Source organism: Convolutriloba macropyga, chromosome 6 (genome assembly GCF_964194025.1).
Source record: "Convolutriloba macropyga chromosome 6, txConMacr16.3, whole genome shotgun sequence".
Lineage (NCBI taxonomy): Eukaryota > Metazoa > Xenacoelomorpha > Acoela > Convolutidae > Convolutriloba > Convolutriloba macropyga.
In genome coordinates this window covers 47593647-47618486 of record NC_134473.1, presented here as the reverse complement: position 1 = coordinate 47618486, position 24840 = coordinate 47593647, and the positions used below count along the sequence as shown (strand labels likewise).

The 24840-nt window shown below is 37.4% G+C and overlaps 1 protein-coding gene and 2 non-coding genes across 4 annotated transcripts in view; 2 read left to right on the top strand and 1 right to left on the bottom strand.

Moving 5' to 3' along the window:
- LOC142341717 (uncharacterized) overlaps positions 1 to 24840 on the bottom strand; it is a 188137-nt gene that overhangs the window by 68576 nt on the left and 94721 nt on the right. For both annotated transcript variants that reach the window (XM_075392882.1, XM_075392881.1), the window contains exons 21-24: positions 19587 to 19842; positions 19144 to 19404; positions 18473 to 18643; positions 17676 to 17846 (exon numbers count right to left, since the gene is read on the bottom strand). In XM_075392882.1, coding sequence (XP_075248997.1) covers positions 17676 to 17846; positions 18473 to 18643; positions 19144 to 19404; positions 19587 to 19842 — 859 coding nt within the window. The remainder of the gene's footprint in view (positions 1 to 17675; positions 17847 to 18472; positions 18644 to 19143; positions 19405 to 19586; positions 19843 to 24840) is intronic.
- Positions 1436 to 1509, top strand: Trnan-guu (transfer RNA asparagine (anticodon GUU)). The gene has a single exon. It is a non-coding gene; the product is annotated as a tRNA-Asn (tRNA).
- Positions 1938 to 2011, top strand: Trnan-guu (transfer RNA asparagine (anticodon GUU)). Its single transcript has one exon. It is a non-coding gene; the product is annotated as a tRNA-Asn (tRNA).

Below are 24840 nucleotides of genomic sequence, written 5' to 3'. Positions count from 1 at the left end.
AACATTTCTTTTTGAAAACATTCGTTCACAGCTAACCGCTCAATAACACTAAAAACCATTCCAGAACCTATTTTTCCCCAATTCAAACGTTTGATAAAAGAGGATTAGTAAATCAAACCTTTTCATCTTCTTGGAAAGTTGTTCAACATAACCAAAGTAATGGACACGTGCGCTTCAACATTTAAGGCTCCATAGCGCGTCGTTTGTAATTAAATGCAAACCTCGAGCCTTAAAAATTTTATAAAAACTAAAGTTTGCAAACCAACTAAGCAAATAATTATTAACAAACCCAAGCAAAAATTAAAGATTTCTCACGTTCAGAAGTTACCAAAAAAGATTGCATATCCCAACTTATGCCTTATTGTAGAACAGATTCAGATAGAACATTGATAAAAAACGCTGACCTGTTCGCCTCAACATTCATGCCTCTTGTGGCGCAATTGGTTAGTGCGTTCGGCTGCTAACCGAAAAATTGCTGGGTCAAGGCCACCCAGGAGTGTTAAACTTCTAATTTTGGAAACAACCGATTACAGCTAACAGCTCAAGAACACTAAAAACATTGCAAAGCTTTTTTTCCCAATTCAAACGTTAATGAAAAATGATTAAAAATTCCAACTTTATTATCTTCATGGAAAAATGTATAACATAACCAAAGTCATTGTTACGTGCGCTTCAACATGCTAGGCTGTTAGGCTCTATAGCGCGTCGTCGGTAATTAAATGCGAACCTTGAGCCTAAAAAATTTTATAAAAACTAAATTTTGCTAACCAACTAAGCAAATAATTGTTAACAAACCCAAGCAAAAATTAAAGCTTTCTCATGTTAAAAAGTTACAAACAATGATGGCATATCCCAACATATGACATTTTAAAGAACAAATTTAGATAGAACATTGATAAAAAACGCTGGCCTGTTTGCATCAACATTCATGGCTCTTGTGGCCCAATTGGTTAGCGGTTCGGCTGTTAAACGAAAAACTTGGTGGTTCAAGGCCACCCCGGAGCGCCAAACTTCTAACTTTCAAAACAACCGTTTACAGCCATCCGCTCAAGAACATTGAAATCATTGCAGAAGCTATTTTTCCCCAATTCGAACGTCTAAGGAAAAAAGATTAATAATTCCAACTTTATTTTCTTCATGGAAAAAAGTTCAACATAACTAAAGTCATCAACCCGTGCGCTTCAAAATGTTAGGCTCGATAGCGCGTCGTCGGTAATTAAATGCAAACCTTGAGCCTTAAAAGTTTTATAAAAAAACTAAACTTTGCTAACCAACTAAGCAAATAATTATTAACAAACCGCAGCAAAAATTAAAGCTTTCTCACGTTAAAAAGTTACAAAAAATGATGGCATATCCCAACATATGACATTTTATAGAACAAATTCAGACAGAACATTGATTAAAAAATGCTGACCTGTTCGCCTGAACATTCATGGCTCTTGTGGCGCAATTGGTTAGCGCGTTCGGCTGTTAACCGAAAGGTTGGTGGTTCAAGCCCACCCAGGAGCGTTAAACATTTCTTTTTGAAAACATTCGTTCACAGCTAACCGCTCAATAACACTAAAAACCATTCCAGAACCTATTTTTCCCAAATTCAAACGTTTGATAAAAGAGGATTAGTAAATCAAACCTTTTCATCTTCTTGGAAAGTTGTTCAACATAACCAAAGTAATGGACACGTGCGCTTCAACATTTAAGGCTCCATAGCGCGTCGTTGGTAATTAAATGCAAACCTCGAGCCTTAAAAATTTTATAAAAACTAAAGTTTGCAAACCAACTAAGCAAATAATTATTAACAAACCCAAGCAAAAATTAAAGATTTCTCACGTTCAGAAGTTACAAAAAAAGATTGCATATCCCAACTTATGCCTTATTGTAGAACAGATTCAGATAGAACATTGATAAAAAACGCTGACCTGTTCGCCTCAACTTTTATGGCTCTTGTGGCGCAATTGGTCAGCGCGTTCGGCTGTTAACCGAAAGGTTGGTGGTGCAAGCCCACCCAGGAGCGTTAAACATTTCTTTTTGAAAATATTCGTTCACAGCTAACCGCTCAATAACACTAAAAACCATTCCAGAACCTATTTTTCCCCAATTCAAACGTTTGATAAAAGAGGATTAGTAAATCAAACTTTTTCATCTTCTTGGAAAATTGTTCAACATAACCAAAGTCATGGACACGTGCGCTTCAACATTTAAGGCTCCATAGCGCGTCGTTGGTAATTAAATGCAAACCTCGAGCCTTAAAAATTTTATAAAAACTAAAGTTTGCAAACCAACTAACCAAATAATTATTAACAAACCCAGGCAAAAATTAAAGATTTCTCACGTTCAGAAGTTACAAAAAAAGATTGCATATCCCAACTTATGCCTTATTGTAGAACAGATTCAGATAGAACATTGATAAAAAAACGCTGACCTGTTCGCCTCAACATTCATGGCTCTTGTGGCGCAATCGGTTAGTGCGTTTGGCTGCTAACCGAAAAATTGCTGGGTCAAGGCCCCCCAGGAGCGTTAAACTTCTAATTTTGAAAACAACCGATTACAGCTAACAGCTCAAGAACACTAAAAACATTGCAGAAGCTTTTTTCCCGATTCAAACGTTATTGAAAAATGATTAATAATTCCAACTTTATTATCTTCATGGAAAAATGTATAACATAACCAAAGTCATTGTTACGTGCGCTTCAACATGCTAGGTTGTTAGGCTCTATAGCGCGTCGTCGGTAATTAAATGCGAACCTTGAGCCTTAAAAGTTTTATAAAAACTAAATTTTGCTAACCAACTAAGCAAATAATTGTTAACAAACCCAAGCAAAAATTAAAGCTTTCTGACGTTAAAAAGTTACAAAAAATGATGGCATATCCCAACATATGACATTTTAAAGAACAAATTCAGATATAACATTGATAAAAAAACGCTGGCCTGTTTGCATCAACATTCATGGCTCTTGTGGCCCAATTGATTAGCGCGTTCGGCTGTTAACCGAAAAGGTTGGTGGGTCAAGGCCACCCCGGAGCGCCAAACTTCTAACTTTGAAAACAACCGTTTACAGCTATCCGCTCAAGAACATTGAAATCATTGCAGAAGCTATTTTTCCCCAATTCAAACCTTTAATGAAAAGTGATTTATAATTCCAACTTTATTATCCTCATGGAAAAATGTTCAACATAACCAAAGTCATTGATACGTGCGCTTCAACATGTTAGTCTGTTAGGCTCTATAGCGCTTCTTTGGCAGTTAAATGCAAACCTCGAGCCTTAAAAATTTTATAAAAACTAAATTTTGCTAACCAACTAAGCAAATAATTAGTAACAAACCGCAGCAAAAATATATATAGGATTAATATTCTTCATCCCCTAAACACACACAGGAACAAAAACCCAAACGCGTCGCAAGAATTGCCCTCGAACAACAGACGGAATGTTGTTGATTATAAAATTTCATGACTACAAAGACGCCTTAAGAATATCAGTCCTCCATCTTATTAACTGTGCTATAACAACTACCGACCAACATCGTTTTTTATCGTATCAATAAACATATTTCAGATTGAGAGCATTTGGGATCACGCAAAAATCAAAAAGTAAAGCGCGAAAAACTTAGTTGAAAGCTAGAAGTGTTCAAGAATAGCGCAGAATCTGTACAGCTAAAAAAACACGATTACAATAAGAACCTCAATCTTCGTTCGGGAGCAATTAAAAATATGTAAAACTCAAGACAGTAAATCCTACCACTGGGCTAGCGTACTTTCAAGCTCTCTTGGCGTCGTGGTAAATGCACCTGACTAACAATCTTTGTTCCCGGTTCAATTCTCATCCATCTACTTTGAGAATTTTAGCTCATTCTCCTCTCTCGATATGTTCGCTTAACCAGGTGCTGCTCAATGCGGCTTTTTAAACATGTGCTTCGAGAGGCCCCTTAAACATGCAAAAATTTTAGAGCTCACGAGTTTAATATATAGGAGGACTATCTTTTTTCATCTCCCAGACACACAGGAACATAAAAGGACTCAGCGTCGCAAGAAGTGCTCTCGAAAAACAGTAAGCACGTTGTTGATTAAAAATGTCCGTGTCTAAAAAAAGGAGGGTACCTGACACGGGTTCGAACCAACGACCCTCGTAATAGCGGTCCTCCATCTTACCAACTGCGGTTCAACCACTACATCTCCTCGTTTCTCACAATCATTTTATCGTATCAATAAACATATTTCAGATTGAGAGCCTTTGGGATCACGCAAAAATCAAAAAGTGAAGCGTAAAAAACTTAGTTGAAAGTTAGGAGTGTTCTAGAATAGTGCAGAATCTGTACAGCTAATTCTTTGCAGAAAAACACATGTTAACAATAAGAACTTCAAACTTAGTTCTGGGGCAATTAAAAACACGTAGTATTCAGGACAATAAATCCTCCTTCTGCGCGAGCATACTTTCAAACCCCCTTAGCGGCGCGATAAATGCAACGGACTAACATTTTTTGTCCCAAGTTCGGTTCTCACCCATCTAGCTGTAGCCTTTTAGGTCGTTGACCTCTCTCGATATGATTGCTTAACCATGCTGCTCAATGCAGCTCTAAAACATGCGCTTCGTGAGGCTCCCTAAACATGCAAAAAATTTTCCAACTTTAGAGCTCACGCATTTAATAGATAGGATTACCATTTTTCATCCCCATAACACACACAGGAACATAAACTGACTCCCGTCGCAAGAATTGCTCTCGAAAGACATATGGCTTGGTGTTGAGTAAAAACGTCCATGTCTACAAAATGCAGGGTACCTAACACGGGTTCGAACTCTCATACCTCAGAATATCAGTCCTCCATCTTACCAACTGCTCTATAACCAATACATACCACCGTTTCTCACAATGGCTTTTTCGTATCAAAACAAATTTTACATCGATATGACATTTTAAAGAACAAATTCAGATATAACATTGATAAAAAAACGCTGGCCTGTTTGCATCAACATTCATGCCTCTTGTGGCCCAATTGGTTAGCGCGTTCGGCTGTTAACCGAAAAGGTTGGTGGGTCAAGGCCACCCCGGAGCGCCAAACTTCTAACTTTGAAAACAACCGTTTACAGCTATCCGCTCAAGAACATTGAAATCATTGCAGAAGCTATTTTTCCCCAATTCAAACGTTTAATGAAAAGTGATTTATAATTCCAACATTATTATCCTCATGGAAAAATGTTCAACATAACCAAAGTCATTGATACGTGCGCTTCAACATGTTAGTCTGTTAGGCTCTATAGCGCTTCTTTGGCAGTTAAATGCAAATCTCGAGCCTTAAAAATTTTATAAAAATTAAATTTTGCTAACCAACTAAGCAAATAATTAGTAACAAACCGCAGCAAAAATATATATAGGATTAATATTCTTCATCCCCTAAACACACACAGGAACAAAAACCCAAACGCGTCGCAAGAATTGCCCTCGAACAACAGACGGAATGTTGTTGATTATAAAATTTCATGACTACAAAGACGCCTTAAGAATATCAGTCCTCCATCTTATTAACTGTGCTATAACAACTAACCGACCAACATCGTTTTTTATCGTATCAATAAACATATTTCAGATTGAGAGCATTTGGGATCACGCAAAAATCAAAAAGTAAAGCGCGAAAAACTTAGTTGAAAGCTAGAAGTGTTCAAGAATAGCGCAGAATCTGTACAGCTAAAAAAACACGATTACAATAAGAACCTCAATCTTCGTTCGGGAGCAATTAAAAATATGTAAAACTCAAGACAGTAAATCCTACCACTGGGCTAGCGTACTTTCAAGCTCTCTTGGCATCGTGGTAAATGCACCTGACTAACAATCTTTGTTCCCGGTTCAATTCTCATCCATCTACTTTGAGAATTTTAGCTCATTCTCCTCTCTCGATATGTTCGCTTAACCAGGTGCTGCTCAATGCGGCTTTTTAAACATGTGCTTCGAGAGGCCCCTTAAACATGCAAAAATTTTAGAGCTCACGCGTTTAATATATAGGAGGACTATCTTTTTTCATCTCCCAGACACACAGGAACATAAAAGGACTCAGCGTCGCAAGAAGTGCTCTCGAAAAACAGTAAGCACGTTGTTGATTAAAAATGTCCGTGTCTAAAAAAAGGAGGGTACCTGACACGAGTTCGAACCAACGACCCTCGTAATAGCGGTCCTCCATCTTACCAACTGCGGTTCAACCACTACATCTCCTCGTTTCTCACAATCATTTTATCGTATCAATAAACATATTTCAGATTGAGAGCCTTTGGGATCACGCAAAAATCAAAAAGTGAAGCGTAGAAAACTTAGTTGAAAGTTAAGAGTGTTCTAGAATAGTGCAGAATCTGTACAGCTAATTCTTTGCAGAAAAACACATGTTAACAATAAGAACTTCAAACTTAGTTCTGGGGCAATTAAAAACACGTAGTTTTCAGGACAATAAATCCTCCTTCTGCGCGAGCATACTTTCAAACCCCCTTAGCGGCGCGATAAATGCAACGGACTAACATTTTTTGTCCCAAGTTCGGTTCTCACCCATCTAGCTGTAGCCTTTTAGGTCGTTGACCTCTCTCGAAATGATTGCTTAACCATGCTGCTCAATGCAGCTCTAAAACATGCGCTTCGTGAGGCTCCCTAAACATGCAAAAATTTTTCCAACTTTAGAGCTCACGCATTTAATAGATAGGATTACCATTTTTCATCCCCATAACACACACAGGAACATAAACTGACTCCCGTCGCAAGAATTGCTCTCGAAAGACATATGGCTTGGTGTTGAGTAAAAACGTCCATGTCTACAAAATGCAGGGTACCTAACACGGGTTCGAACTCTCATACCTCAGAATATCAGTCCTCCATCTTACCAACTGCTCTATAACCAATACATACCACCGTTTCTCACAATGGCTTTTTCGTATCAAAACAAATTTTACATCGAGAGCATTTGAGATCATGCAAAAATAAAAAAAACAAGGAGTGAAAAACTTTGATGAAAGCCAAGAGTGTTCTAGAATAGCGCAGAATTTGTACAGCTAAAAACAAACATATTTCAGATTGTGAGCATCTGAGATTACGCAAACATGAAAAAGTAAAGCGTGAAAAACTCGGTTGAAAGCTAAGATTTTGGATTAGCGCAGAATCTGTCGAGTTAAAACTTTGCAAAAAAACACATTCACAATAAAAACTTCAAACTTCGTTCGGGAGCAATTAAAAAACGTATTTCACAGGTCATGAAGTCCTCCCCCTGGGCGAGCATAATTTCAAGCCCTCAGAGCCTCGTGGTGACTTCATCTGACTAACAGCCCTTTGTACCAGGTTCGGTTCTCATAAAGCTACTATGAGCCTTTTAGGTCATTGACCGCTATCGATATGTTCGCTTAACCATGTGCTGCTCAATGCGGCTTTTAAACAAAGGCTTCGAGAGGTCCCCTAAGCGTGCAAAATTTTTGTCCCGTTTTAGAGCTCACGCGTTTAACATATAGGAAGGATTATCATTTTTCATCTGCCAGACACACAGGAACATAAAACGACTCAGCTTCGAAAGAAGTGCTCTCGAAAAACAGGTAGCATGGTGTTGATGAGAAAAGTCCGTGACTACAAAATGGTGGGTAACTGAAACGGGTCCAAACCATCGACCCTCGTAATAGCAGTCCTCCATCTTACCAACTGCTCTATAACCAATACATACCACCGTTTCTCACAATGCCTTTTTTCGTATCAAAACAAATTTCACATCGAGAGCATTTGAGATCAAGCAAAAATAAAAAAAAACAAAGAGTGAAAAACTTTGATGAAAGCTAAGAGTGTTCTAGAATAGCGCAGAATTTGTACAGCTAAAAATTTGCAGCAGAACACACGTTTACAATAACAACTTCAAACTTAGTTCGGGGGCAATTAAAAGACACGTAGTACCTATGTCAGTAAATCTTCCCTCTGTGCGAGCATACTTTCAAGCGCTCACAGCCTCGTGTTGACTGCACCTGACTAACAGCATTTTGTACCAGGTTGGGTTCTCATAAAGCTACAATGAGCCTTTTAGGTCATTGACCGCTATCGATATGTTCGCTTAACCATGTGCTGCTCAATGCGGCTTTTAAACAAGGGCTTCGAGAGGTCCCCTAAGCATGCAAAATTTTTGTCCCGTTTTAGAGCTCACGCGTTTAACATATAGGAAGGATTATCATTTTTCATCTGCCAGACAGACAGGAACATAAAACGACTCAGCTTCGAAAGAACTGCTCTCGAAAAACAGGTAGCATGGTGTTGATTAGAAAAGTCCGTGACTACAAAATGGTGGGTACCTGAAACGGGTCCAAACCATCGACCCTCGTAATAGCAGTCCTCCATCTTACCAACTGCGTTCAACCACTACATATCGTCGTTTCTCACAATCGCTTTTATCGTATAAATTAACAAATTTCGGATTGAGAGCATTTTATGTCACGCACAAAAATCAAAAAGTGAGACGCAGAAAACTTAGTTGAAATCTAAGAGTGTTCTAGAATAGTGCAGAATCTGCACAGCTAACAATTTGCAAAAAAACATATGTTTACAAAAAGAACTTCGAACTTAGTTCGGGACCAATTAAAAAACACGCAGTACCCAGGACAGTAAATCCTCCTTCCTCGCGAGCATACTTTCAAGCCCCCTTAGCCTCGTGATAAATGCAACTGACTGACATTTTTTGTCCCAGGTTCGGTTCTCACCCATCTACTTTTAGCCTTTTAGGTCATTGACCTCTCTCGATATGTTTGCTTAACCATGCTCCTCAATGCAGCTCTTAAACAAGCGCTTCATGAGGCCCCTTAAACATGCGCTTCGTGATGCCCCCTAAACATGAAAAATAATTTTCAACTTTAGAGCTCACGCATTTAACAGATAGGATTACCTTTTTCCATCCCCAGAACACAAACAAGGACATAAACTGACTCCCGTCGCAAGAATTGCTCTCAAACGACATATGGCATGGTGTTGAGTAAAAATGTCCATGTCTACAAATTGGAGGGTACCTAACACGGGTTCGAACTCTCGTACCTCAGAATATCAGTCCTCCATCTTACCAACTGCTCTATAACCAATACATACCACCGTTTCTCACAATCGCTTTTTGGTATCAGTAAAAATATTTCACATTGAGAGCATTTGAGATCACGCAAAAATCAAAAAATAAAGCGCGAAAAACTTAGTTGAAAGCTAAAAGTGTTCAAGAATAGCGCAGAATCTGTACAGCTAAAAAAACACGATTACAATAAGAACCCCTATCTTCGTTCGGGAGCAATTAAAAATATGTAAAACCCAAGACAGTAAATCGTCCCACTGGGCGAGCGTACTTTCAAGCTCTCTTGGCATCGTGGTAAATGCACCTGACTAACAATCTTTGTTCCAGGTTCAGTTCTCATCCATCTACTTTGAGCATTTTAGCTCATTGTCCTCTCTCGATATGTTCGCTTAACCAGGGGCTGCTCAACGCGGCTTTTTAAACATGTGCTTCGAGAGGTCCCCTAAGCATGCAAAATTTTTGTCCCGTTTTAGAGCTCACGCGTTTAACATATAGGAAGGATTATCACTTTTCATCTGCCAGACACACAGGAACATAAAACGACTCAGCTTCGAAAGAACTGCTCTCGAAAAACAGGTAGCATGGTGTTGATTAGAAAAGTCCGTGACTACAAAATGGTGGGTACCTGAAACGGGTCCAAACCATCGACCCTCGTAATAGCAGTCCTCCATCTTACCAACTGCGTTCAACCACTACATATTGTCGTTTCTCACAATCGCTTTTATCGTATAAATTAACAAATTTCGGATTGAGAGCATTTTATGTCACGCACAAAAATCAAAAAGTGAGGCGCAGAAAACTTAGTTGAAATCTAAGAGTGTTCTAGAATAGTGCAGAATCTGCACAGCTAACAATTTGCAAAAAAAAATATGTTTACAAAAAGAACTTCGAACTTAGTTCGGGACCAATTAAAAAACACGCAGTACCCAGGACAGTAAATCCTCCTTCCTCGCGAGCATACTTTCAAGCCCCCTTAGCCTCGTGATAAATGCAACTGACTGACATTTTTTGTCCCAGGTTCGGTTCTCACCCATCTACTTTTAGCCTTTTAGGTCATTGACCTCTCTCGATATGTTTGCTTAACCATGCTCCTCAATGCAGCTCTTAAACAAGCGCTTCATGAGGCCCCTTAAACATGCGCTTCGTGATGCCCCCTAAACATGAAAAATAATTTTCAACTTTAGAGCTCACGCATTTAACAGGTAGGATTACCTTTTTCCATCCCCAGAACACAAACAAGGACATAAACTGACTCCCGTCGCAAGAATTGCTCTCAAACGACATATGGCATGGTGTTGAGTAAAAATGTCCATGTCTACAAATTGGAGGGTACCTAACACGGGTTCGAACTCTCGTACCTCAGAATATCAGTCCACCATCTTACCAACTGCTCTATAACCAATACATACCACCGTTTCTCACAATCGCTTTTTGGTATCAGTAAAAATATTTCACATTGAGAGCATTTGAGATCACGCAAAAATCAAAAAATAAAGCGCGAAAAACTTAGTTGAAAGCTAAAAGTGTTCAAGAATAGCGCAGAATCTGTACAGCTAAAAAAACACGATTACAATAAGAACCCCAATCTTCGTTCGGGAGCAATTAAAAATATGTAAAACCCAAGACAGTAAATCGTCCCACTGGGCGAGCGTACTTTCAAGCTCTCTTGGCATCGTGGTAAATGCACCTGACTAACAATCTTTGTTCCAGGTTCAGTTCTCATCCATCTACTTTGAGCATTTTAGCTCATTGTCCTCTCTCGATATGTTCGCTTAACCAGGGGCTGCTCAACGCGGCTTTTTAAACATGTGCTTCGAGAGGTCCCCTAAGCATGCAAAATTTTTGTCCCGTTTTAGAGCTCACGCGTTTAACATATAGGAAGGATTATCACTTTTCATCTGCCAGACACACAGGAACATAAAACGACTCAGCTTCGAAAGAACTGCTCTCGAAAAACAGGTAGCATGGTGTTGATTAGAAAAGTCCGTGACTACAAAATGGTGGGTACCTGAAACGGGTCCAAACCATCGACCCTCGTAATAGCAGTCCTCCATCTTACCAACTGCGTTCAACCACTACATATCGTCGTTTCTCACAATCGCTTATATCGTATAAATTAACAAATTTCGGATTGAGAGCATTTTATGTCACGCACAAAAATCAAAAAGTGAAGCGCAGAAAACTTAGTTGAAATCTAAGAGTGTTCTAGAATAGTGCAGAATCTGCACAGCTAACAATTTGCAAAAAAACATGTTTACAAAAAGAACTTCGAACTTAGTTCGGGACCAATTAAAAAACACGCAGTACCCAGGACAGTAAATCCTCCTTCCTCGCGAGCATACTTTCAAGCCCCCTTAGCCTCGTGATAAATGCAACTGACTGACATTTTTTGTCCCAGGTTCGGTTCTCACCCATCTACTTTTAGCCTTTTAGGTCATTGACCTCTCTCGATATGTTTGCTTAACCATGCTCCTCAATGCAGCTCTTAAACAAGCGCTTCATGAGGCCCCTTAAACATGCGCTTCGTGATGCCCCCTAATCATGAAAAATAATTTTCAACTTTAGAGCTCACGCATTTAACAGATAGGATTACCTTTTTCCATCCCCAGAACACAAACAAGGACATAAACTGACTCCCGTCGCAAGAATTGCTCTCAAACGACATATGGCATGGTGTTGAGTAAAAATGTCCATGTCTACAAATTGGAGGGTACCTAACACGGGTTCGAACTCTCGTACCTCAGAATATCAGTCCTCCATCTTACCAACTGCTCTATAACCAATACATACCACCGTTTCTCACAATCGCTTTTTGGTATCAGTAAAAATATTTCACATTGAGAGCATTTGAGATCACGCAAAAATCAAAAAATAAAGCGCGAAAAACTTAGTTGAAAGCTAAAAGTGTTCAAGAATAGCGCAGAATCTGTACAGCTAAAAAAACACGATTACAATAAGAACCCCAATCTTCGTTCGGGAGCAATTAAAAATATGTAAAACCCAAGACAGTAAATCCTCCCACTGGGCGAGCGTACTTTCAAGCTCTCTTGGCATCGTGGTAAATGCACCTGACTAACAATCTTTGTTCCAGGTTCAGTTCTCATCCATCTACTTTGAGCATTTTAGCTCATTGTCCTCTCTCGATATGTTCGCTTAACCAGGGGCTGCTCAACGCGGCTTTTTAAACATGTGCTTCGAGAGGCCCCTTAAACATGCAAAAACTTTAGAGCTCACGCGTTTAATATATAGGAGGACTATCTTTTTTCATCTCCCAGACACACAGGAACATAAAAGGACTCAGCTTCGCAAGAAGTGCTCTCGAAAAACAGTAAGCACGGTGTTGAGTAGAAATGTCCGTGTCTAAAAAAAGGAGGGTACCTGACACGGGTTCGAACCAACGACCCTCGTAATAGCGGTCCTCCATCTTACCAACTGCAGTTTAACCACTACATCTCCTCGTTTCGCACAATCATTTTATCGTATCAATAAACATATTTCAGATTGAGAGCATTTGGGATCACGCAAAAATCAAAAAGTAAAGCGCGAAAAACTTAGTTGAAAGCTAAAAGTGTTCAAGAATAGCGCAGAATCTGTACAGCTAAAAAAACACGATTACAATAAGAACCCCAATCTTCGTTCGGGAGCAATTAAGAATATGTAAAACCCAAGACAGTAAATCCTCCCACTGGGCGAGCGTACTTTCAAGCTCTCTTGAGCATTTTAGCATTTTCTATCTACTTTGAGCATTTTAGCTCATTGTCCTCTCTCGATATGTTTGCTTAACCATGCTGCTCAATGCGTCTCTTAAACATGCGCTTCGAAAAAATCCTTAAACACGCAAAAAATCTGTCCAATATTAGAGCTCACGCGTTTATTGACCCCTTAAACATGCGAACATTTTAGAGCTCATGCTTTCATTATACAGGATAGTACTCTATTGAAGCCAAATTTATTGGTTCAGTTTAACCAATATTGAGATTCAGAAACAACTAGCAGGCCCGCAAAAGCATCTTAAAAATATTCTACAAAAAGGCGGTCCCTCGTCAAACAGACATAGGTATTACGTTACGTTACCGATGAGTTTAGTTTGAGTCTATTACCCTAAAAACCAGCAATTTCTTCAATTACTTTTTTGGCTTCGCTGTCTTGCTTAATTAAGGTGCGCTAAGACTTGTGTTAAGAAAGATAACGAATTTCCACATGTCATACTGTGTTACAATGCGTAACGCATGAAATAAGTTAGGCTGCATGTTTAAGGAGCATAAAAACATATCAATATTGGGAGCTTCTGAAAAACACAAAATAAGAAGAAAAGAAAGAGACAAGAAACAGAGAACAAGTAGACATGAAAGAAGGAAAGAAAAGACTAAAAGACAAAAGAAAAGAAAAACGGAAAAAAAAAGAAAAAGAAGAGAAAAAGAAGAGTAAAGAGAGAAAAGAAACAACAATAGACAGAACAGATACAAGAAAGGGAGAGAGAAGAAAAAAAATAGAAACAAAGAAGAGGTGAGAAAAGAAAGAGAGGAACTGAAACAAAAGAACAAAATAAAATATAGAAACGAAAAAGATAAAAAAAATCCGCAAATAAAGAGAAAAGTAACAAAAAAACGGGAAAGATGGAAAAAAAACAAAAGCGAAATAAAACGCAGACACGAAAGACAGAAAAGGAAGAGAAAACAAGAGAGAACGACAGAAAACAAAGTTAAAGCAAGAGAGAAATGGATACAGAAAGGAAAAGAAGAGAGAATTTAAAGAACGTAAAGAAATAGAGAAACTCAAGACAGAAAGAAAAGGCAGAAGAAGAGTGAAGAGAAAGAGAAGCAAGAGAAGAGAAAAAAGACAGAAAAAAACAAAGAGAAAAACGAAATAGATAAAAGAGAGAAACGAAACAGAGGAAAGAAGAGAGAAAGAAAGCGAGAAAAGAAAGAGGAAAGAAATTGAGAAAGTAAAAAAGGAAAGTAAAAAAAACATAGAACAGAAAGACAGAAAAACAAGAGATGAAAGAAAGCGAAAAAAGACAGACAAGAAAGAGAGAAAAGGAAGGCAGAAAAGAAAGAGAGACGGAAGACAGATAAGAAAGAGAGAAAAAGAGAGAAGAGAGAAAAAACTATATTACTTAACTCAATGAGTGAAACAGAAAAATCCATTCAGTTGTAACAGAGAGGGAGGTAAGTCAGGAGTCAATCTTGACGTATGTAAATCGAAAAACTTGCTGAAAAACTAAGGCGAAAATTAAAAAAAGAGCGCCAAAATAATAGTGCCTAATAAAAGAATCGGAACAAAATATTTTTAGGAGCCTTTTCAATATTCAATTTTATTTCGGTAAAGACCTTTACTTAGAGAATCATTCTGTCGTTATTTGCGATGTATCAGCTTTTCTCATTCCTGAACTTTTTTTGTAATCAGTTTTTCGGTCATCGATTCATTTTGTATTGACAACTTTTTGGTCATAGACCTATTTTTGCATCCTATGCTATTCATTCATTGCCCCTATTGGCACACGCAGCTTTTTGGTCATTGACAGCCTTTTGTTCAATGACCGTCATGGCATAATTAGCCTTTCGGTCATTGACTCTTTTGGCAATTACAAATTTTCGGTCATTAAACTTTTTAAAAATGCATAGAAAACACCATACTGAATGTTTAAGGGATATTGCAACATGTGGGCATAGGAGCGCTGTTAATCATTTCCAATGTTAAAATCTTGAAAAACGTTCCATTACATCCAGAAACTGTGCAACAATCTATTATCAAACCCTTGGGGAGGATCTTTGGCTCTTGAGGCTGGAGAAACCTAAAAATTGATAGAGAAAATTAAATAAAATTTCAAAAAAAAAGCAAAAATTGAAATTGGATAATGACAATGTCAAAATAATGAAAAGTTTTGTCAGAACAATGCTAGAATTTCTGATGTTCAAACTTTAAAAATCATTCCATTGCCACTAGAAGCGAAGCAGTAATCTGGTATCAAACCCTAGAGCAGGTTCTTTAACACCTAGGGAAAAACTAAGAAAATGACAAAAACTATTAAAAAACTTGAAATTGTAAAAAAATAGTATAAATTTGCGTGTTTTTGTTTGGAATTCCAAACAGATAACTTTCAAAATGGTCATAAAAAGTACTTATGTCTTCCAAAAGATTTTCATGAACTTTAACCAGCCTCAATTTTAGGCCACCAAAAAGTTCGAAAAACGCCAAAAAGACACCAAAAATAATATTTTGGGCTCGAAAACTTCTTAATGACCTTTTATCCTTAAACTACGGCCTTCCCAGTAGCTTAAAAGTAGTAAAAGCCGCGATTGATTACTATAACAGCGATTGGGATTGACAAAACAAAAAAAAATGAACACATTCTTAAATACATTCTTAAAGTGCTGTCTCCTAAACCTAATAATTTGAAAAATTCAAATCTATCGTTGATACCCACAGACAAAATTGTTGACAGTTCTTCTAAAAATCAAAAATGAAGACATCATCGCCAAACGTCGAGCGAATTGCTTTCAAACGACCGTTGAGCGATTGACGTCGTCATCAGCCAGCCATGGTTTAGTACGGCTACTTTCAGCTTAATTGAAGGGGCGTGAGGTGAGCGCAGCGGGACGCACCGGGTGAGCAACAATAGGGGGAGGGATTGGGACAACAGTGGGGGGACGGTGGGAGGGGTGTCTTTGGCTGCACGGGACACTTACGACCTGAATGATGTGCAGGGGTGGGGTTTTGGGGGAGGAGTGAGAAGGGCCTATGTGCGGGGAGTCAATTTCTAAGAACCGCCCTCCACGCCATAAGTACAAGTCTGCAAAACAAATTCTGTGAATTTTTTTACTTTGAGACTAGTGAGCTGAGAGGCTCTAAGAGAACTTAACGCCCGGCTACCTGTTTATTCTGTTTTTGAGGACGAAAAGTCAAATGGGTCAGACGAAAAGTTGGTCAAGCAAAAAATCGCATAAAAAATGACCAGTAGGACTGAATTAAATACCACAAAGATCGTTTGAGAGAGATTAAATAGAGTAGTTTAACCTCATATGTTCGCAACTAACATATTGTCGACGAAATAAAAAAAATCAAATAAAGGCCAAAAATAGCCATACCTTCTTTTTGATCTATTTCAAATTGACATTTTTTTGTTGAAAGACTTTTCTTGCATTATTTTTTTTGTGCGGCGCATGAACCTTTTGGCAGACGGATTATTGGTCATTTTTGCTTTTAGGCCAATGACTCGCTTGCAGTCTGCGCTTTTTCGGACATTGACCTTTTACGAGAGCAATTTTTGTGGTCATTGACCTCTCGCAATCTACCCTCTTAAGCATGTTGCGCGAGAGATCTTAAACATGATCTTCGATAGTCCTTAAACATGCTCTTCAGAGGCCTCTTAAACATGCATTTTCGCATTCCGTTAAACACGGTGCCTTATAAACTGTCATGCGTTTAATATTTAGGTGATTATCATAGAGGAAGTGAAACTAAAGCTAGAATTTTCTCAATGTCAGCAAAGCAGCATTTCGAGTTAAAATTGAATTGGAGATATTGCATCAGAATCTTTACGATTGGTTTGCTAATCAAACTGTAGTTGATACAGAATATTTGAAAAAACTTCTACATGGTTACCAAACTTCCCATGAGATAAAATGTACACCGAAAAAGTGACGTTATGGAAAACTGTTCACATTCTGTCGACCCTTTTATCTACAACCAATAAGAGATGCAGTTTTGGCATGTAAAGTCACGTGATTAGCAGCATATAAGGAGCTTGACAAACCAAAAATCCGAAGAAATTTGCAATTTTGTTCAAATTAATTTGACCTTCAGTGCGTACGGAAGCATGCAATTTGAGAAGTATACTACTTTTTACTGTTTGTTGTTCTGTAAATCAATTTATGTAATTGTACAGTTAAATTAACTTTTACTTATAGAAAAGAGATTTGACTTTGAAATTCTCCATGTTCACATTGGGGAGCGAAGTCCTGTAAGTTGTGGTATAGAGCAGACACACTGTTCGTTCGTGTTTCATTCTTTTACTTATTGCCTAGGCTAATTCCAAATTCTTGATCGGTAAATTTGAGAACTTGTTTACAAAGAAATACAGAATTTTATATTATGCCCCTGTATTAAGATTGGCTATAAAGTAAAAAAAGGTAGACCCACCAAAGCATTTCACCAAGTGTTGTTTATTTTTACACCAGACAGTAGGCCTACCTAAGCTTTATAAACCCGTGATTTATTAGCTGACTCTCATTTTTGATGAAGAGATGTCATCGAAAAACCTCTAACTTGCGACAAATTTGGTTATTTGAAAAATTGGATTTTTGCTTAATTGAAGTGAAACAATTTGTTATTCAGCAAAGCTGAACCATTAGTTATTTGGACTAATTGAGCAAAAATTAATGCAACGGTAATCTACAGTATGGCAGATAATACAGTTCACAAAAGTTAACTGCGAAAACGTAATATCCGGACTTATTCGAAATCGCTTAAACGAACTGGGCGGTGTAAAGTTTTCCTTGTCTTTGATAAGAGAGCAGCCGCTGCAAAATGCGTTGCACGTTCACTCGATCGAGTGATCCAGCTTTTTCTCAAAGACAACGAATTCAATGCGTTGCAGACTGCACTCTGAAATATCTTTTTTTATACCTGGTAGTCCCATGAATCCAGGTTCTCCTTTGAACCCTGGATAACCGACCTGTCCCTTCTGTCCAGGCATCCCTGGCAATCCCCTCACTCCTTTCATTCCCATTGCACCACTGGGTCCAGGCAGTCCAGACATACCCTTTGGACCCATCTGACCAGGCTGTCCGGCAAAACCTAAGACAATACACTTCGTTTTGCAAGATATCGATAGCAAAAATCATAATTGTCCGAGGGGTCTAAACTCTCTAAATATTCTCGAATGGTCGACATCGCTGCATGAAAACAGTTCCTTAATCAATTTATAGGTGTTTATTTATAGGTTATCTAAGTCTTATACGAGAATAAGAAGAAAATTCAATTGATATTTTTCGTTCTCTCTTTACAATTTACGTCTACATAGGAAGCCAACTATTTCTTTCTGAATCTCTTGTCTGCATTTCTAAATTCCGGGCTCAAATTGGAGCCGTCGGTTACTATTCAACAATGACCTGGGCTCTCACCAATCCAACTAGTATTTCATTTTGGGCCAACGAGAGAGACAACGTAGCGAAATCATAACCGAGTACGCGGAAAATTATAAACAAGTTAAAAAGGAAAAAGGAAATATAAAAAGAAACACCAATGATAATGAAAAAGGATATCAAGAAATCCTATAATTGAACACTCTTTTTTTGTTAAATCTGACACATGTAAATTTCAAAATGTCAGTGAAATTTCACTTTTTACAACGATTACATTATTTTCACATTATGGCTACTAACGATAGCAAATAAAGAAGGTTAAGCAAAGAAAATGCTGACCAGGTAGTCCCACTGGACCAGGGAGGCCATATTCGCCCTTCCGTCCAGGCACACCAGGTCGACCAGTGATTCCAGGAGCACCTCGATCCCCCTTTCCGCCTTTGGATCCAGGGTAGCCCTGCATTCCAGGTACCCCTGGTAGCCCAGTGAGACCTGGTTCTCCATTTAGTCCTAAAAAGACGTCATTCAAAGTTATTTTCAGCTGAGTTGGTTGATTTGAAAATATGATCTTATTTCGTTCGCTGAGAAAAAGGTATAATTGTGTAGATAAAAACATGAAGTTGATCTTCCAAAAAAGTATTATGTAAATATTGAATTTTTTTCATTTGGCATTGCCATACGACGTCACATAACGATTCAGTTGAAACAAAAGTAAAACTTCCCTATTGAAGCTGACGAAAATGACCCCATAACTCGGTTGCTGTGACGAAATGAACGACAAAGATTTCAAGTTCGTTTAGAGCATTTAATAAACTGGTTAAAAAATAACATCTAGCCACGAACCAAGTCCCAACTGGAAACAAGCGGATAAAATATTCGGATACTTTGTTTTCACCACCACAGATGAAATCAATTTTTTTAAAAATAGAAAAACTTTATGGTGAATGAACAGTTAGTGCTATCAAGAATGTCTAACGCATAAAGATTTTGGACAGCAACCTATGTCTCACCTTTGGGACCTTTAGATCCTTGATATCCTGGTCTCCCAACTGGTCCAACAGGTCCAGAGGGACCTCGAGGACCAGGCATTCCTGTTGCGCCTGGTAGACCTACAGGTCCATGGACTCCTTTTTCTCCTCTAGCACCGGGAGCACCCATGGGACCGACCATTCCAGGCTGTCCCGGGAAGCCTCTGTCTCCTTTCGATCCCCTGAGACCGTCTTTTCCGGATGCTCCTTTTTCTCCTTTTTGTCCCGGATAGCCAGGAATACCTGAAATCCATTTATTTAAATTTTAGACTGCGAATTTCAATGCGCTTTTGACTGCGCACAAAAAATTTTAATATCAAAATTCAATTTGGGTGTATAAATAAGCAAATCAGAAATAACTGAGAAAACAATGTCAATCTTAAAATTTTTAATTGGTTTCTCGGAAAAAAAGCTCCACTTCTTACCGAGAGGTCCAGTTGGTCCCATAAGTCCAGCCTCTCCCTTGGCTCCCTGCATTGCATACCCTGGTTCACCCTTTAAACCTCTTGGTCCAGGCACACCAACAGATCCAGTGAACCCGGGTGGTCCCGAAACACCTTTGTCACCTTTTACCCCGGCCACACCCGGATACCCTCTAGGTCCCGGAGATCCGTTGTCACCTCTGGAACCCTTAGCACCAGGGTATCCTTGAGGTCCAGTATAACCTAGTGGTGTATCGCCCTGAAGACACACTTTTCTTCCATTATGTTACCAAAAAATGTTTCAGGCAAAAAATATATTTGTGAAACCGATATCGGTAAAAAAAATTAAACTATAGGTCAGGCATAAATATTCAAAATATATTTGTGTCCAACCCATCGTTCATTATAGTGTGCTGTTCTATGGCGGTGTAAACAAAACATGAAAAAGTTTAAAAATATTGATTGGGCACTAAACAAAATTTTGAAGTTACTTTTTTTCTAAGGCGAAAAGTCAAGTTTGTCAGAAATCAGGAACAGTTTTTAAATAGTAACAGTGTTTGAGCTTGATATACTTGCAATTAGTGCAAACTGTGGGTGAAGGGAGTAACGAATTGAGTCTATTACTTTCATTTGAACACAAGATCAAAACTTTGAAAAGTAAAAACAAAAATAAGTCACAGATTTTCAAAAAAAATGCACAGCCGAGGGTGTGAGAAAAGTCTTAAATATTTTTACTATTCATAATTTTCCAATTGTTCGAGACATTTTCAGGCTAAAACCCGAACATACTGATTGGTTTCAATACATGTTTCGTGATGAGTGTATTTTTTTCAATTAAGAACTGCCAAGAGCCATCTTTGGGCAACGATGTCACACATTTTTCATTAAAATGATAGGCATACACATAAAACCTTCATAACATCAAATAAAACTCAAGCATACCCAGTAGACGGCACGAAAATAGCAGCCGCTGATTCCCAAAACTCCGATTGGGATTGAAACCAGAAACAAAATGAGAACTGATTCTTGTACACGAACCTTTCAACGTGCGAACTATATTGATGTCAATCCATAGTTGTACATACTCTCTTTTTTAGTGAAAAGATACAAGGGCAAGTATCAATACCAATAAACATTAGAGATCGTAACTATGAACTATAAGAACAAAGTTCAAGTAGCCAGCATCTAAAATTGGGCTTTATGGATTCATCCCCATTCTATTTTTGATTTCCTTTTTAATGACTCCGTTCGTTTTAGATTTCCATGCTGAGCAACTACTGTTTAGCACTTTAAGAAAAATTAGAGAAGAATGAAAATAGCTTAGATGAGTAAAAAAAATTCATGCAAAATGTCACAAAAGGGGCAAAATAAGGTAAGGCGAACCGAATTTTTATTTCACGAAATAAAAACATAGCTGGACAGGTCACAAATTAGAACCCGAAAAAATGAAATTAGTAATGAACCGAAAAGTAATCTTCTTACTGCAATATCAAACAGACAGTCAACGCCCCCGACTCTATATGCGCAAAATGGAACAAAAAACAAATCTAAAAACAAATGGAAAATTTTGTTTTCCAAGACTTAGTGTTATAAGAATCCCTAAAAAAACAATTTCGAAAAGTATTGACTCCATTCGTCCTTAGAATGAGTACAATAAAACAAACTGGTGTGAATGAATGACAAAAAAAAGAAAAAAGAGCCAAAGTAAGAAAACCTCATTAGCATAGGCCGAAATCCGTAACCACAGACTATAATAAAACATAGAAAAGTCATGAAATACTTTTTCGCAGTTCTTTTGACTGAAAACGGACATTAGAACTACATATGAAGGCAAGATTAACAAATTGACTTAAACCCTCCAGAAACAAATTGAATCTTAGTGAATGAAACGTCAGCTAAACATTGGAGCCAATAAATTGTCTAAAATTACGCTACAATATAAGGTCAATAAGATATTATTGTTGTCTTAAAAATTTAAAAAAAAGACCACAATAAAAACATTTCAAGACCAGAAAAATGCACTTCTATTTTTCAATACGCAGGTGTCCGAGTCATAAAAACGCTTGCTGTGAACTTACGCGACTAGGAAGATTCACCTAGTACTCAATAGCAACTGATAAAATCTGTCATTAATCAGATTAATTGACAAAAGAGTAATACGTGCAGCGAATACTAATAAAAATCGAAAACTTTTGAAATTTTTGAAAACAAAAAGCGTAAAAGTAAAAAAACGGCTAAAACTTAAACAAATGAATTGATTACAATAGGCATCCTTAGAAACCGATGAGATCTGCCATCAAGGAGACTAAGAGATCAGACAAAAAAGAACTCGTAAGCCTAAGAAATTCGATAACTTTTTGAAAACATTGAATATCAAAGACATAAAATAAAACTTGAACTGAAACAATTCAGTCGATTAAGGTAATTCAAAAAGCAACCTATGAGACCTGTCCCTAGTATGATTAGGAGATAGGAGAACATAAAGATTAACAAACACTTTCAAAACCAAAGAGTAATTGAAGTAATTTGAGAATAAAGAGTGTCAGAATCATGAAAACCACTAGCCGCAAGCTGACACACTTAAGCAGACTAATTTATGCATCAGTAGCAACCATTGATATGTTCATTAACGTTACTAGGTGATAAGACAATAAAAGGATTAATAGAAGAGAACAAGCATAAAATTTTCTGTAAAATTTTAGGACAACAAAGAATGTCTAAGTTTAAAAAAATAGCAGGACAAGTCCCGACGTACAATTCAAAATTTTCATTGACTAAATAGATAACTAGACCTAGAACGGACTATGAATGGATTGGTAAAACCATTTAGAAAAAAAACCAATAAAAAAAATCGAAAAACAGTAATCATCAAAGTGAAATTGCCGCATGTGAACAAAAAGCCACTACTGAGAGAGCGAATTTTTGTTCAAACACCGTTTCCTCACTCTACTTTGAAAATAGAGTGAAACAAAATCACGTCGCAAAACCGCTCAATTTTTCGCTCCACTTCCTGTTTCGGCGTGACCAAAATCACTACTTCAATTTAAATTCAAAAATCATGAAAATGTGTGAAAAGTTCTTAAAAAAAGACAGCGCCCCAATACAATTCAAATTCTTTAAATTGTAAAAAACACACTTGCCAGCCGCCGATGAGTTCAATCAATTGCCAATAGATGCCATTAGAACACATGTATCAAATTAGCAGCGCTCAAGAGAAAAATCATGAAAATTCTGAACAGATCTTTAAAAAAGAAAGCACACCAATACAATCCAAATAAATTGGATTGTAAAAAACATTGACCTGATGCACATCCTACCTGATTACACAAAAAATTAGGGAAATTTACATTAGAAAACTAACTGATAAAAGCTGAAAAAAGCATTTCATACTTTAAGCTGCGACTGCAAAAGTACTTCTGGAAAGATTTTTTGCAATACAGAAATAGCTTTAGTTCGCAACAAAAAGTTACTAACTGACAGATAATGTAACAGGTTCATAAAGAAAAGATCCCAGCCAAGGAAAAGTTTGACGTCCCAAGAAAAAAATGAAAAATAATATTCTCCATAAAAATAAACAAAATTTGGCTCTCAACTCTAAACAACAATAAAAAAGAGCCTTCAGAAAAAATGAAATCTTGGGATATATAAGACGTACACCCAGTTCTTTGAAGCAAAACATTTAAGTATTGACTCTATTCGTCCTTAGAATGAGTACAATAAAACAAACTGGTGTGAATGAAGGACAAAAAAGAAAAAAGAGCCAAAGTAAGAAAACCTCATTAGCATAGGCCGAAATCCGTAACCACAGACTTTAATAAAACATAGAAAAGTCATGAAATACTTTTTCGCAGTTCTTTTGACTGAAAACGGACATTAGAACTACATATGAAGGCAAGGTTCACAAATTGACTTAAACCTTCCAGAAACAAATTGAATCTTAGTGAATGAAACGTCAGCTAAACATTGGGGCCAATAAATTGTCTAAAATTACGCTACAATATAAGGTCAATAAGATATTATGGTTGTCTTAGAAATTAAGTAAAAAGACCACAATAAAAACATTTCAAGACCAGAAAAATGCACTTCTGTTTTTCAATACGCAGGTGTCCGAGTCATAAAAACGCTTGTTGTGAATTTACGCGACTAGGAAGATTCACCTAGTACTCAATAGCAACTGATAAAATCTGTCATTCATCAGATTAATTGAGAAAACAGTAATACGTGCAACGAACACTAATAAAAATCGAAAACTCTTGAAATTTTTGAGAACAAAAAGCGTAAAAGTAAGAAAAACGGCTAAAACTTAAACAAATGAATTGATTACAATAGGCATCATTAGAAACCGATGAGATCTGCCATCAAGGAGACTAAGAGATCAGACAAAAAAAGAACTCGTAAGCCTAAGAAATTCGATAACTTTTTGAAAACATTGAAAATCAAAGACATAAAATAAAACTTGAACTGAAACAATTAAGTCGATTAAGGTAATTCAAAAAGCAACCTATGAGACCTGTCCCTAGTATGATTAAGAGATAGGAGAACATAAAGATTAACAAACACTTTCAAACCCAAAAAGTAATTGAAGTAATTTGAGAATAAATAGTGTCAGAATCATGAAAACCACTAGCCGCAAGCTGAAACACTTAAGCAGACTAATTTGTGCATCAGTAGCAACCATTGATATGTTCATTAACGTTACTAGGTGATAAGACAACAAAAGGATTAATAGAAGAGAACAAGCATAAAATTTTCTGTAATATTTTAGGACAACATAGAATGTCTAAGTTTAAAAAAAATAGCAGGACAAGTCCCGACGTACAATTCAAAAAATTTTCATTGACTAAATAGATAAGTAGACCTAGAACGGACTATGAATGGATTGGTAAAACATTTAGAAAAAAAACCAATAAAAAAAATCGAAAAACAGTAATCATCAAAGTGAAATTGCCGCATGTGAACAAAAAGCCACTACTGAGAGAGCGAATTTTTGTTCAAACACCGTTTCCTCACTCTACTTTGAAAATAGAGTGAAAAAAATCACGTCGCAAAACCGCTCAATTTTTCGCTCCACTTCCTGTTTCGGCGTGACCAAAATCACTACTTCAATTTAAATTCAAAAATCATGAAAATGTGTGAAAAGTTCTTAAAAAAAGACAGCGCCCCAATACAATTCAAATTCTTTAAATTGTAAAAAACACACTTGCCAGCCGCCGATGAGTTCAATCAATTGCCAATAGATGCCATTAGAACACATGTA